The sequence below is a fragment of the Lissotriton vulgaris genome, chromosome 5 (genome assembly GCF_964263255.1).
Source record: "Lissotriton vulgaris chromosome 5, aLisVul1.2, whole genome shotgun sequence".
Taxonomy (NCBI): domain Eukaryota; kingdom Metazoa; phylum Chordata; class Amphibia; order Caudata; family Salamandridae; genus Lissotriton; species Lissotriton vulgaris.
The window spans coordinates 469,282,124-469,298,392 of record NC_141693.1 but is presented as its reverse complement, the minus strand read 5'-3'; the positions used below and the strand labels follow the sequence as shown (position 1 = coordinate 469,298,392).

General features: G+C 44.4%; 1 protein-coding gene across 1 annotated transcript in view; it reads left to right on the top strand.

The window, feature by feature from the left end:
- RCN2 (reticulocalbin 2) overlaps window positions 1-16,269 on the top strand; it is a 176,898-nt gene that overhangs the window by 79,593 nt on the left and 81,036 nt on the right. The window contains exon 6 of the mRNA XM_086921907.1: window positions 5,028-5,124. Within this exon, the coding sequence (XP_086778033.1) occupies window positions 5,028-5,124 (97 nt within the window). The remainder of the gene's footprint in view (window positions 1-5,027; window positions 5,125-16,269) is intronic.

The following is a 16,269-nucleotide window of genomic DNA, read 5'->3' as shown; positions in this document are numbered from 1 at the left end:
TATACCTCTTTACACTGCTCAAACACTATCATTGTTGTGTAGGCTCTGGCCCCAGACAAACCACAGGGGGGTGGAGCCAGCATTGTGTAAGGCAGGCACAGACTTATTCAGGTCCAGGTGCTACTCCTCCCACTAATCCTAATGCAGATTGGCCTATTCAGCCTAGCGCTGACTCACCCAGCCCCTGTCATCCAGAGCCAGACATGCAATACACATCAGGCAGGCACAAAGACACATAGCATACAGAAATGCCCACTTCTAAAATAGTGATAATAAATCTGCGAACACTTATGCACAGCATTTATTACCACTATACCAAACATACCACACTTGATCACGTTACTCCTCTCCTACCAGGAATTACCACTGAAGCACATATCAGGGAATCCTCAAAGCATTCCTATGAGAGGACAGCCTCCCAGTAGTGAGAAACCAAAATGGCTGTTTGTCACTACCAGGATGTGCCACACAGTTAAGGCACATGCCCTACCTTTTACCTACAATGCACCCTGCCCATAGGGTTAGCTAGGGCCTACCATAGTGGTGACTGGGGAGTCACAGACGTGGCACCCATTTTATGTGCCACGTCACAGCGGCAGTAAACTGCGCTTGCAGGCCCTGCAATGGCAGAGGCCTGAGACAGGTTTGAAAGGTTACTTTGGTGGGTGGCGCCAGCAGCGCTGCAAGCCCACCAGTAGCTTTTAATTTACTTGCCTGGGTATATGAGATACCACTTTACAAGGTACTGATAGGTAAATTAAATACGCCAAACAGATCAATCTTACCACGTTTATAATAGAGAGCGCATGCACTTTACACTGGATAGCAGTGATAAAGTGTTAAGAGTCCTAAAACCACCAACACCAGGTCAGAAAAAATACCAGGAGGAAGCCAAAAAGTTCAGAGATGACCCTGGAAAAAGGGCCAAGTCCAACACAACCCTCACTGTGTACCCGGCGGTGTTGGACAGTGTAAACTGGTCATTCACCCACCCACTCTAAATTGGGCAAGTGGTCAAACTGCCAAACTCCAATAAATCATACTTCTTGTCTGGCTATATGAACACTATTACTGTGATAGAGCTAGAGCAGGCTCCGTTGTCGAGATACTAAGGGTTCACCCATCAGTAAATCAGATGGCGAACGAAGCATTTGACAGAGAGAGTACTCATTGCAGTTGCAACAGAGTACCCTCTCTGCCAAACACTAAATCAGGTCCATAGTTTTTTCTCGCCAAAACTTTAAGCCTTCAAGACTCAAAACAACTTTATAAAAACAATGAAATAAACAAATGGCATCTGCCCGCATAACCTCAAACACAGCTTAAAAAGAATGTTGAAATCAGGTGAGATTAGTGAAGGTTGTTGCAGTGAATTTCTGGTGTAAAGGGGGGGGGGGGCTCCAGTACAAGTACTAAAGGAGTGGTTAACTTGTGTTTATTCGTTCTTTCCAACATGTTTACACCAAACTGTTGATATGATGTCCAGGAGTCTTTAAGTCGTACTCTTTACAGGAGCGGACAATCTGTGCTATAAGAATGTCTCATTTAATTAGTTTTTTTGTGAATGCCGTGTTTTGTTTCCAGTACCGGTTCTGTGAGTGTGTAAGGACCGGAATGGTTGGAGCGCTCCTCTGAGCAGAAACGGCCTTGCAGGATCAGCCGTTACTCTGATGCTTGCCTGACCATATGATAGATCTCCCAAGCAGTAGGAGTAGGTGTCATGCTTCAGATTTGAAACAATAGGACACACTTAAGCCCAGCACTCCCGAGAGGAGGCAAATGTACTGCTGTACCTTTTTAAATAACTTGTAAAACAGCACTCCCAAAAGACGAGACCACAAAACAAGACGCAGCACTCTCTTAAGGCGAAGCAAGAAAACGAATTCAGGTGCATATTTATTAATCCAGCACTTTGAAAAGGAAGGCAGAATATATTGGTTAATGGAGACTCCCAAATATCAAGTAACTTAGGCGCAAAACTAGAATAACATGTTTCATATATACATGGAGTAGAGAAACTTAGAAATTATATGCACAAAGTAAGTAACACCTCACCGATCGTTCACTCGACATCCTTGTCAACTCGGGCTGGAGGAGCCCTTCTGACAGGCAGGCAGGATTCCAATTGGCACTCTCAAAATTTCTGTTTCCTTGTGACGACACTTTTGCCCCACAAGCGAGCTCCCATCTGGGTGCCAAGGTTCCCTGCCTTTAATACCTTTACTCAACTTGATGCGAAGGTTCTAGAAGCCTCGCCCCCTTTCGTCTGTTACGAAAAACCGAGCTGACTGTACTGGACAGTGTCCAGGTCAAGACAGAAGCTGGCCAGGCCCCTGTATTTTGACTCTGAGACAGAGCTGTACATTCCACACATTTCTGTAGTAGGGGATCTCTGTGTATAGTCATAATCTAGTGAATAGTTCCGCTCATGTGCGGGGACCCCGGAGCAATCAAAAATAATCTCTTAAGCTTTCTTCTTTGCAGTGCTGCATAGACACTTAAGAGAAAATTAAAGACAAATAATGCAGCCTATACATGCAAGGCTACACTGTCCAGTACTTCAACTAGACCTGTCTGCCAGGTTTAACCATGGAAAACACTCTCCCCCCCCCCCCCCCCCCCCCCCCCCCCTTGGAATGATAGAGAGGAAGAACAGGACCGACAAGCCCTCATAGGCTGCCATTATGTGGCTTAACAGGGGATACCGTGCCTTTAAGGAAACTTTCCAGAACTCTCCTGGTATCCTAGAATGCACAGCAACTCCCTCCACTTTCAGTTCTTTTTTCCGGCTCCTGCTAGCAGGACCCTGGAGCATTGAGCTCTCCCTTTTTTGGGTTTATTTCTACTAATTGTGCACTTTTAAAGTGTTAGAGTGTGTTCACTTGACGTGTTTTTGCCTTGTCTACATCTGACTAGAGTTTCTCTGCTGTTTTGGCTGTTCTTTTTATCAAATATGCCTGCATTATTTGATAGATGTCCTGAGTGCTCCAGGAAAAAAACAAAATCGGATCCTCACAGGGTGTGCATCCTGTGCCTGCCTTCTTCTCATGTTCCTGAGGAGTGTGATATCTGTCTGCAGTTTCCTAAAAGAACCCTCAAGGATAGGGTGAAGACCAGGCTCCAGGGCTTGGATCTGAGAAGGCAGCAAGGACAAGGTGGGTCTGGGCATGAAGGGGCTCCTTCCTCTGCCTGTGCGTCGGCCTCTGGGGGGCTCCCCAGTAAAGAAAAGGCCAGAAAACGCCACCGGTCTCGGTCAACGTCGATAGCCTCGACGTCGGCGTCAAAAGGAATGACCACAGTCTGTTCTCCGTCTCCCCGGGGCTCCGGGTCGAAGCGACGTCAATGTTCGACGTCGAGGGGACTGACGTCGAGATCTCCGTCTAGGTTGACGTCGAGGACTGGTTCGTCGTCGAGCTCTCATCGACGTCGAGAGGGGTCAAGACGCCGGCACTCGCCGTCGAGGCGACACCGCCGGTCATAATCGACGTCGATATTCTCACGCTGGTGCGTCCCTTCCTTCAGGGCCACTAGCAGTTTCAGATGATTATTGGATCTGCCCCGGTCAGAGGAATGAAATTGGCTCTCCTGCCCCACACACAGCTGGGCGCCACACTCGTACAGATCTCACCTCTACAGCAATAACCTCCTCCAGCTGGGCCCCGCACCACGCGGCCCCTCCACCGCTGAAATCGCCAGGTGGTCCTAAGCCACAGCATGCCGGAGTCCGTCCCGGACCTCCTGCCGATGAGCCTCTCCGGCACTGTGCAGATGCAGGGAGATTGCCCCACCGCGCGTTGTCAACAGGGCGGGCCTGTCCAGGACCAGGATCAAAGTCCGCTGCCGTGGCATCCACCTAAACGTTCAGGAGGCGAGTAGTGTAGGGCAACAATCCCCACCAGTCAGCTGTAAATGCGGCGCCACGCCACCAGGCGTTCCCAGACTCCAGCGCCCACAGAAGGCCTCCACCACTCCCAAGCCAGGCCTCCCGACCGCTGCGATCTCTTTCACGGACAGCAGCTCACATCCTGTTGTAGCAGTCTCCCGGGCGATTCCTCGCACTCCAGAGATCGGTGTGCATCTATTTTGACCAGTGAAGGACATCTGCAGCAGGATATTAGCAGGATTCACGAGCGAGCGGACTGGGAGCTATGAAGGTTCACGTCCTGCCGGCCGTGTTACTTGGCCATGCCCGACTCACAAGATGAATTGTACCCTCATCTGTGATTTGATTACTCGAAACAACGGTCGGAAGCTACTTAAACTCTGTTGCTGCTTTGAGACCCAACTAATAGCTGAGTGTGCTATATATATATATGACTGGAACAAGACCTCATTCGTTTCTATATCATGTTTACGTGACTACTGCTTCTGTCACCAAAATAGCTTCTAATTGACAGCTTTGTCGGCCATGAGTGAAAAGATAGTTGGGTATGTAAGTGAAAGACATCATCTATGTACGTGAAGCAGTCACCTCAAATTCTTTGTCATAGCCTGCTGTGAAAGCAAATCTGTTGGGAATGCAAAGAAATATGATTTTGACAATCACCTTTAAATTTGATGATCTTATTTATTTTATATTTATTTTCTTGGTTTTTCTATAGTGCAAACTAAACCCTACAGGAAGAATGAAAGAGCGCTTGATAAGAAGATAGTGGTTGATACAGTATTGATATATGGTATACCGACTATAGTATACAGTGACCACTGGTTGGCTTGGCTAAAATACAGTAATTACATTAGAGACTCAGTTAAAAGTACATTTGATCATGTTTACAAAGAAATAATGGGTCATTGGACTAAATATAGAAAAAAAATATTTTTTAAGCATTTTTTGAATATTGGAAAAAATATAGCAAGATCGACCTGTGGAGGTGGGGCATTCCAGAGGTTCATTGATTAATGCCACAGGTGGTTCATAACATTTTTATTAATTTGTCTTTTTATTTTAAACATTTTCAGTGGAGTCTCCAAATGAAGGTTTTATTAGGAATACTTATAACATTTCATGTTTATGAATCTTCTTTCAGGAGTTTGTCATTGATGGAGCATTAGAAGAACATGATAAAGACGGTGACGGATTTGTAAGTTTAGAAGAATTCCTTGGTGATTACAGGAGAGACCCAGGTAAGAAAAAAAGTTAGAAATTCAACATGCCATTGCTGTGGTGCTGTGTGAAATTAATCCTACTTGTATCATACAGAACGTTTTGGGTTTGATTCACAACAACAAAATTACATCACAATCAATTCTTCTTTTTTTGGTGGTGTGGTGGAATTCATAAAAGTCCCTAGACAGTGCAAGGACAGCCAGTAAAATCATTGATGTCAATACTTTTGCCTCACTCTAGCCTGCAGTGGTTCCCTGAGGGATAATCTAGGAGTTAAATTACAAATACACTTAACTTTTTGTCTTCACATAAAGTCTTTTCTTAACAGATGATGATTTTTACCTTTTACACACAATTCATTGTTAACCCCAGTAGTTCACACGACTAATGTACTAGGCAAATTACTTGTAAAAACCATTTGAAATGGCTAACATCTGTTCTTACTCGGCAACACCCTTCCTCTCCCACCACAACCCTAACCTTCAGACCATGGAACATAGCTAAACCACTCTATTTGTTAACTTCTTAGTTGTGACTTAGGGTCAGAATAATCTTTAAACTTCTGAATTTCTGTTTTCAGATTTGGGAACTGTTGAAACTGCTTTAAATGGTTTAACAAATGAAGCCTTTCATATTCACTGTGAGAAGGGTTTAGAGATTCCATGGCTAAGGGTCTCATTTAGGGTTTGGAGGGAACTGACAATCCTCCAGTAGCTGGAGGAAACCCTAAATATGAAATGGCATCTTTCAGATGAATTTCTTCCACAATAACATCCCTATGGTGGCGGAATATTTAGGATTTTCAGCTGAAAATGGAGGAGTTTAAGTTTACTGTAAATAAATGAGAACTGTATTTGAAAATGTTGAAAACATTCAGTTGTGCTTGTGCTTATGTCTGATTTGGGAAACCAGTCAAGGAAATAGAACAACAGTTTAATGTGGCTCCCGCAAAAAGTCTTGTGCTACCATTCGGTCACAGGTTTTAATAAGAATAGATCCTTCCATCTTTTGGAGGTTGATATAATAAATATCACTTTATGGGGGCAACCCTCACTTATATTTTCAGCACTTTCTGGTACAAGCTTAACTATTCTCTGATATCTGTTTGCTAGCCATCACAACGTTCAGCCCTAGTTCAGTATTCACAGAGTAGCACTCTCCTGAACCAAAGGTAACTTTAACTTTGCTGCTTACTAGAGGAACAAGAGGATGCACTATAGTCCTAAGTAATCTGAGCCATAAGAAGTCCTCATCGGCGTGCTGACGTCAGTTCCCTTTGTTCCGTGCCGTCGACGTGTAACGGTTTTTCCCAGGGCTCTCCATTTCTGGGAGCTTCTTTGTTGCAAGTCTTCGGGTCTTTGTAGCAGCGACCATGGCGACTCAGAGGAAATCGGATTCAAGCCATGCAGGGAATGTGGGGGTCAGATGTCGATTACTGACCCTCATGAAGACTGTTTGTGGTGTCTCTTGTCGGACCACCACATCGGGGAGTGTTCGTCATGTAGGCGCATGAACCCCAAGGCATTGAAGGAGTGGGAGGCCAAATTGTTCATGGCCAAATCTAAAAAAAAAAAAAAAGGGGGTCGAAGAAGGTCGAGGTCCCAATCCAAGTCACCGCCTCTGCATACCTCGAAGTCGAGGAAGCATAAGAAGAAGCGGTGCCATGGGTCTAGGGTTGTTCATCAAAAGATGATACGCCGAAGTTGGTGTCCCCGGCGTCATCGGAAGGACAAAGTCTCTCCATCTCCTGAAGTGACTCCAGCCCGTTTCCGGCTATGAGAGCGGAGACTTCACCAGCGCCAAAAGCAGCAACCCCTCCACTGTTGCCGACCACTTCACCTCTGGCTCCAGTGTCTCCGGTGCCGCAACCAGAGCCGAATATGCTTCCTCCTCGGGTAGTCTCAGAGCCTGCAGTACTGGATCCAGGGTATCATGCCTTCCCAATTCTGAGTACGGATCCTGCGCATTTTCTTAATGCGATGTTCGTCTTGTTCTCCAGAGCGGCAACCCTGCTGGTGCGCCGGTTGTCCCATGGGCCCGCTGGCATACTCCCTGGGATGTTTGCCTCCTCACTTCCCTCAGTCACCTCTCATGCCTTATATGCTGATGGCTCCAGTGAGGTGGCCTCTCCCGGCGCCGAGATGTTCGACGTCGGTAAAATCTCTGGAGGGGCACGTGCCACTGGACGGATCTCCCCGGCGCCATCTGGTTCCGAACTGGCGCCAACTTGACCTTGACCAGTGTCGTCTACTGTCCCTGTAGACCTTCCTTCAACACTGATCCTGAAGCCGCCAGCTCCGCATCCATCACCACCAACGCCGTTTCCAAGGATGAGATCTAGAAGAGAAACACAGAGGTTAATGGAAGAAGAGGAGTATCATGAACAACACGAGGAGGCTGAGGAAGGGGAGATTGTGGACCCTGATCAGGATTTGAAGGTCTGCAGGAAGCTAGTGGCCTGGATACATCTCCTTAATGGGAACTCTCCTCCCCCAACAGGTATCCCAACGCAGGAGGTAACATCTTATAACTCAATGATCCGGAAGACAGCAAGCGGATCTGCTGTAGTTACCTCTGCCCACAGTAGAACTCAAGTCTAACATTTTGACAGAGGTGCTTCATTCCCCTTCTTCTGTCTCGGAGCCTTTGCTTCCATTCAACAAGGCTTTGACTGAGTCCATCTTGATGTGTGGCAGAAGCCGATGACAGCTCCTGTTGTGTCCAGATCAGTGGCGAGGAGGTATAAGGTGGCTCCTGGGGATCCTGCTTTTCTATCCACTAATCCATCACCGGAAAGTTTGGTCGTCCAGGCTTCGTGCTCCTTGAGGCAGTCTGCAGGATCATTCCCGTCTACACCTGCAGATAGGGAGTCCAAACGCATGGAGCAATCTGCAAAGAAGGTGTTCTCTTCTAGCAGTATGGCTCTCAAGTCAACTAATGCTACATGTCTGTTGGGTCGCTATATCCATGCACTTATGGACTTGGCAAGGGAAGTGCTCCCAAAACTTCCGGAGGATGTTCAGGGTCATTTTTCGGAGGCTATTTCTGATGCTTAAGCTGCGGCCCGCCAGGCCATACAGGGTGTGGACACTGCTGACTCGGTTGCCAGGGCAATGGGTTTCTCTCTGGCGACCAGGAGGCACGCTTAGTTACAAGCTTCCCTGTTAGACCTTATCTATTTGGGGCCAAAGCAGACTCTGCACTGCAGTGCTTTAAAGACAGCAGAGCCACAGCAGGATCTTTGGGTCTCCAGTCTCAATCCAAGGGCTTTAGATACCGTAGGTTTCATGGTTTTGCAGGACACTATCCTTTCGTGCCAAGCAGCAGCAGCAACAGCTAGTAACCCCCCTGTACAGGTCATACAGGGGAAAGGACAGAGGTTGTCTGCAAGGTTCAGCACAACAGCAAGTCTCCTCCTCCTCTTCTTCTACCCCTTCAGCTGGTACGGCATGGGAGCAGCTCTAGCTCCTCCATCCTGGAGCATGCTTGTCCATTGGGAGGATGGGTGTTCAATTTTCTATAAAACTTGAGGTCTGTTACTACAGATCTCTGGGTGTTGAACTTTCCTAGAGAATGTATACACCCTACCCTTCCAGGAGTTCCCCCCCTCCTTTCCCTCCACGTCAGGGTTTGTGCTCAGAAGAGCACCTCCTGCTTTGAGGTGGTTTCGTAGCAGGAAAGGGGTCATGGATGCTACTTCCGATACTTCCTGATTCTCAAAAGGACTGTCGCTTGAGGCTGATTCTAGACCTCATGGTTTTTAATTTTTACTTCAAACAGGAGAAATTCAAGATGTTGACCCTGGCTCACGTTCTTCTTGCGCTGCAGAAGCAAGACTGGATGGTGTCGATTGATTTGCAGCATGCACATTTTCACATTCCCATCCTGAAGTCGCATCGGAAGTATCTTTTATTTACAGAGGGGTCTCAACCGTACCAGTTTGCAGTCTTTCTGTTCGATCTTACGTCCGCACCTCGGGTCTTCACAGAGGTGATGGCAGTGGTGGCAGCACATCTCAGAAGATCAGGGGTTCCTGTTTTCCCTATATGGACAACTGGCTGCTCAATGAAAAGTCGCCAGGGATGTTGCTGCATCATTTGCAAGTAACAACACGACTGTCGTTCGACTTGAGGTTATCGATAAATGTACCCAACTCTCACCTGATGCCCTCTCAGCGCAACCTGTTCATAGGAACTGAACTGGACACTACTGTGAGTCGTGCCTTCTCGCCTCTACAGAGGATTCAAGACATCCAGGCAATAATTCCACTTTTTCAGAATGGAGCGCTTGTTCCAGTCCTGAAGGTCTTGCGCCTGCTCGGTCTGTTCGCTTCCTGCATACTGTTGGTCAACCATGGACGCTGGCATAGGAGGGCCCTCCAGTGGTGCATCTGCAGGTAGTGATTTCAACACAAAGGAGATCCCAAAGAGTTGGTCAGAATCTCCAGAGACACTGCAGTGGAGCTGTTATGGTGGAGTGTTCCAGGCAACCTGTCTCAAGGGAAGCCATTTCAACCTCTTTCTCCGGTGGCCAGAGTGATCACGGATGTCTCCACTTTTGGGTGGAGAGCTCATCTGGGGGATCTGGAGGTCAAAGGCCTTTGGTCTCCAGAGGAAAGGTTATTTCACGCCAATCTTCTGGAATTGTGGGTGATACGTTTTGGTCTCAAGGCCTTCCATCCCTCCCTTCACGGTCCGTCGGTTCAGGTCATGACGGACAACACTACAGCGATGTGGTAAATCAACAAACAGTGAGGAGTAGGGTTGTATCTTCTTTGCTGAGGGGCTCTGCGACTCTGGTCATGGGCTCAGGACCATCAGATCTGCGTGATTGCGAATCATCTGGCTGGAGAACTGAATGTGCATGCTGCCACTATCAGTTGTCAGTTATTGGCCGATTACGAGTGGTGTCTCCATCCAGAGGTTTCAAGTTTCAAGTTTTTATTTTTATGATAACGGAACTCTGTCGAGATCCACATAACAGTTTAGCAATAAAGTAAAAAAAGAAAAGAAACAATTTTCAATACATATTTAAATAGAAATGTCAATACAGTGTTAAAAAACATTTAAAGAAGGAAAACAATTTAAAGCAAAACATTTCGTTTGGAGGATTAAACATAGCTACAATGAAATCATAAGCAGTAAAAATACCCAGCTGAAAACACAGAGGTTTTACCCATTTTCGTCTGTGTACCATAAGGGCTGGGCAAACAAAAACTACATGGTATAAATCCTGGGGATAGAGTTTACAGAGGTCACAGATATCTGTACCACCATGCCATTTAGACAATAAACAATTCAATGGGAGTAAATCATATCTTAACAGTAAGATAAATCGCCTAACTGCATGAGGAAGATTCCAACCTAAATATGGTTGAAATTTTTTAATTTCACAAGAGTTACCGAGGGTGAACATTCCTCTCTTAGACTTTCGGATCGTACTATCAGCTCTAAAACTCAACTCCCAAGATGAGGTTTTTAAAGATAATTTTAATTGGGGAGTTGATAGTGTAAAAAGACTTTGTTCATCAATCTGTAATAGAGAAATTGCCTGTCTGAAGTTTTTTACTATAGAGGAGTAAACATTATAGGAACCCAGCAGTTCTTTTTTTATTTGAAACCTCAGGGTGCCAGGTTTTCCTTCAGCAATATAAAAAACCCATCTCACAACACTCGCCACTGCCTGGGACCGTGCACTACGTAGACCAAACTCTTGTCGCAACGATGACGTAGAGCTTGCAGTATTTACAGAGGCTAGATTACGAAGAATTCTTCCCTCAATAGAATCCAGGAATTTCCAGCATGCCATGTCCACTATTTCTAGTCCGAAGATTAGAGATGCGGGGATTTTTGCCCGATAGACTTCGAGCAATATAGAAAAATGCCTCCGACCTGTCGCTTTGTATAAGGAGATAAGACTCCTCCCTTGAGCGAGAGCTTTCCTACCATTCTTCTCTGTATGGGTTTTTTCTGAGAGATTACTCGTGACGATCTTCCCAAGGAAGGGGTAGGATTTAACTACTTCTAATCTTTCCCCCCCGACAGACCAGAAATAATCGCTGTATTTAGGTTTTCTCCTTCCACAGAAGCACATTATTTTACTTTTTGAGGTGTTAATTTTTAAAAAGTGGGCCACGGAGTAGGAGTACAAACTTTTTAAACGATTATTCAGACCCTTTGGGGTGAGGTCTAGAATTATAATATCGTCAGCATACATTAAGCATGCGATGGATAATCCCCCTAATACAGGGGCAATACCATTACTCGTGGCTAACATGGCTTTAGGTAAATCTGCAATGTATAAGGAAAATAACAGTGGGGCCAGGAGGCAGCCCTGTTTAAGCCCATTATTGGTAGATATTATCCTGGAGAGTCCTCTATCACCACCCATTAAAACTCTGCACCAGGTGTCTGTATGGAGTTCAATAACTAGTTTCAATAGGCTCGGGGGCATTCCTAATTTTATTAGCTTACTCCAAAGCAGAGCTCTTTCCACCTTGTCAAAGGCCGTAGAGAAGTCAATAAATGCTCCATAAAGACCTCCTCTACGGACTGTGACATATTTTTCAATTAAAATTTGAAGAGCAGTAGAGTTATCTAAGGTACCGTGGTGTTTTCTAAATCCGGTCTGCTCTAGTGGAAGAATTGCAGACATGGTCACCCAGTCATTTATAGAATTCAATAGACACTTGGTGAAAACCTTGCCTATAGCGTCTAGGAGAGCTATTTGTCTATAATTTTCAGGAGAATCCCTGGCGCCCTTTTTGTAGATAGGAATTAGCAAGCTCCCTTTCCAAGAATGTGGAACAATGCCATTATTATAACAGGCTTTAAAGACGGGGTATAGAATTTTTCCCCATAAGGCACTATGAGTTTTCAATACAGAGATTGGAATTTCATCTGGGCCGAGGGCACCGGACGAGCGGAGAGCTTTAATTGCAGTTTCAATTTCTAATTCGGAAGGAGGATCATAAGGACATAAATCTTCCTGCAATTTATTGCGATCAAACTCCTCGCCATTACTACTATATAGACCCTGAACAAAATTTACCCAAGTCTGCTCATTTATTGATATCGGAGAGGGTCTGGCTCTCACCCCACAACCCTCCCCAATTAGTGACCAAAAGGTCTTAGTCCGACCATTCTTGGCTGCTTCCCGTAATTTACACCAAAGAGCGTCTTCCTTCTGACGTTTTAATCTGACCTTCAGCCTGTTTCTTCTCCTCTTCAAGAGTGAAATTCTTTGTCTACGGTCTGGAGAGGGAGAAAGGTATTGGGCCCTTACCAGCTTATTTATTTCCTTATTTAAATTAAGGAGATCAGAGGGAATTTTATGCATTACCTTAGCTGTTAGTTGCTTTTGAGCTTTTAATTTTAAAATTTGTAAAAATGACGTAAAGCAGTCTAATTCTCTGCCTTCCCATAAAGCTAAATTATCTACTGTATATTCCAGTAAGTTGGACAGATTTTTAATAGTCCCGGGGTTCCAATAGCACTTCCTGCTTTTAGTATTAAAGTTCAATAAATCATCCCCGATTTTCCAGTGATTTTTGGGAGATGATACATTCAACTTCAGCATCAAGACATTATGATCACTAAGATCGGTGGCTAACACTACCAGGTCCTTCAAAAAATTAAAAAATGTGCTATCGACAATCACATAATCCAAAATTGAACCACCATTTCCTGATTTATGTGTTAAATGAGCAGGACTGTCAGAGGGAAACCTCCCATTGGCTATAATACAGTCTGCTTCGGTTAAGCTCTCTAAGATTAATTTCCCTCTTTTATTTGTTTTAATATTCTTTGGGAATATGGCTTTTGGTATCTGGAACATTTCCTCCTTTGTTTTGTTTCTAAATAACCCTAAAGCTCCATTTGATATTTTTGCATTTAAATCACCCACCAGTATAATGTGTGGAGGGGGACAGGATTCCTGTAGGTTAAGGATGAAGGAGGAAATCGTCTTAATACCACAGTTATATTTTAAATCAGGAGGTAAGTAAGCATTTATTATTATGACCGATTTGTTCGAGCCATCATTCAGGAAATTTATTAATGTGATCGCCTGGAATAATTTATTCGAATCTACAAAGTGGGTATAATTCCATGTTATTTTGTTAGATAGCAAACAAGCTAGCCCACCTTTGGCTCGGCCTCTGATAGAGGGAGTGGCGCTGCTCTCTAGCACATAATAATCTTTCATGACTGGAAAGTGCCCTATTAGCCAGGTTTCCTGCAAGCAGATTATATCTGCATCTAAAGAGTTTAAAAATAACAATTTATCGGAACTCTGGGTTAAACCAGCAACGTTCCATGAAATTATTTTTGAGTTATCGCTAAAGATTAGGATTGACTCCGAATGAAGGACCCGATTTATTCGACAGGATAGAGGGTAACCAACTCCACTCAAAATCAGCATCTTTTACCCTAGTCTGTTTTAACGAGAGTGGATTATTAACTATCACTTGTCGCTTATTTTTTTGTATCCGTATTTTCAACTCTTCATTCTTTACAGGAAGATTATCCGAAGAACAGGCTTTCAACCCCTGATAGGTTAACAATCCTTTACAGTTTTGGCCGACTAATTTGGCCGGTATGTGAGTATCAACATCAATTCCTCTTATTTGAAATTCTTCTGCCCACTGGAGAATGTGGTTTAATACCAGTTTGGAGTAAAATTTCACACGAGCTATCTTTCCATTATTCGAAGTTATTAGATTTACAACATCTATATCTGCCGAGTGGATTAATTTTAGGCTCTCTATTTCCTGAAAACAATTAACTAATACAGATCTATTTAAAATCAGGTCTGGATCAAAGATGGGAATAAAATCAAGAAAGAGAGTATCTACGTATTCTCTAGTCTTAGGGGCTGTCTTACATGTAATTTCAGGTACAACAACTTGTGAGAAAGGAATAGCCAAAGGATTTAGAATTGCTCTTGAAACTGGAACAGAAGCAGGAGTTAGATTTGAATCATTTACAATAGTACGTTGAACATCAGCGTATTGCTGATTTGTGTGGCTTATTGGTTCTTGTTGTACTACTGAAAGAGTTACCTTTGGACTTGACACTAGTTCATTTGATGAATTAGGATCCGAATCGACCAGATTGGAGTTGTTTATTAGAGAATCTTTAACATTTTCGAAAATAATTTTCCGTTGTCTCTTTTTATAGAATCTACGATTTAGTTTTCTTTTTTTCCCTTTTTGTTTTTTAGATACCTTTATTTCGAATTTATTCTCATCTGAGGGAGGCACTTTATCCACTATGGCCAATGAATTTAGGGTTTCTTTATTTGTTTGGGGGACAAAAATAGGAAAGATAGGAGGTAAGGTATTACTCTCTTTATTCTCCAAAAGCGGAGATGTCTTAATCTCTTGTCCAATAAGAGCGGCACAATTATTTTTAATTAAATTCCCATTCCTTTGGATGGGAGAGTGGATCGGAACTATAAGATCTGTATTAGTCTTACCCGGAAAATCAGACGCAGTAGGCAGGTCAGTTATTATTTTATCCTTTGTTTCATATTGTTGTTCCTCACCTAAATTTTGAGGGGAATTTGATATTTTTGGGTAGATGATATCTTCCAGTCCTGTATGATTACTCAATAGTGCCTTTAGGATCAGAGTTACTGTGTCAAAGACATTATCTGATCCATTTACTAATTTTTCCAAGAGTATTAAGATAGAAGAAATTAGTCGCTCTAGAGTAGATAAGGAATCGGAGATTACATTATTTTCTCGTACATATGAATTATGCCGATCATTATCTTGATTTTGGTCGTGAGAAGGACTAACAAATAGATTCATTTCTGGGGTAGAAAAATCTGATTTATGAGAGGGTGTGCTGCTGTATAGATGCAACATAGGAGTAGCCATAATATCCTGTCTTGGGGTAAGATTCTGAATTAGAACTTTCTGGGACTCAAGATTAATATCAGGAAGGGTGTAGTCCTCTGGAGGAATATGCAGCGGGGATGATGAACCAGGGCATATATTTTGATCATTATTTAAAAAGGGAGAAGGATTATGAGCTATAATTAATAATGGGGAATCTTGATTTACCTCTTTAGTTACCAAGTTTTGGGTTTCTGGAGGGGGAACTATATCTTGTTCTTGATTCTTATAGGTTAACACTTCAGTGTGGGATGGGGCTGTAATATCTGGCGAATTACTAACTATCTTATTCATGCAGAAGTCTTGTACCTGATCTTTAGCACTAATGATAGTATTATCAGAGTTGACTTCTTCTCGATCCGCTTTGTCTTTACCCTTATCCCATAATGAATATAACTGGCATGTGCTTTTTACTTGTACCGCTGGCCCGTTTCTATTTCGCAAAGGATTAGATTTGGTTTTAGAACAAGCTCTACCAACTAGCACTCGCCCGGATCTTAGTTTCTTGGTAGTCATCTTGTATATAAAAGACGAGGGCAAATGTGGGACACAATACAATCCTATAAATATCAATAATATAAAATTGAACAGTGAAGATGGAAAAAAATGGTTGAAAATGTTACCAGTATTAACCTAAATGAAGGATAAAAGGGATGTGTCCCAGCCCAGCCTCTATCAGTCTCTGTCGGTCACAGTCGGTCCCGCCCTTGTCCCGGGCTTCTCCCGGCGCCCTCCCGCGCGCTCCCGCGCAGCGGGTCTCTTCGACTGCTAATGAACTATTAGAGCTATGGGGGGAGGAGCCGGCAGGGAGAGCGCCCCAGCTGATTGCAATTTGGGGAGGTTGCTGGCGCTCCTGGGACAGGTAGTCCTGCGCCAGCAACAGCTCGCAGCCCTGCTTCTCTCACTTTCCCTCGTTAGAGCTTTCAGTCCGCCTTCCTCGCAGCGGGACCCGCGGAGCGGGTACCGCAAGATGTGGGTTGAGTTGAAATAAAAGGAAATGCTCTGGAGAATGTGGCAGCAACGTCCAAGATAGAGAGGAATCCACTGGTGAGCAGAAGGAAAGAGGCTTATCTGCACTGCTGGAGCGAGGGAGGAGCCGGCAGGGAGAGCGCCCCAGCTGATTGCAATTTGGGGAGGTTGCTGGCGCTCCTGGGACAGGTAGTCCTGCGCCAGCAACAGCTCGCAGCCCTGCTTCTCTCACTTTCCCTCGTTAGAGCTTTCAGTCCGCCTTCCTCGCAGCGGGACCCGCGGAGCGGGTACC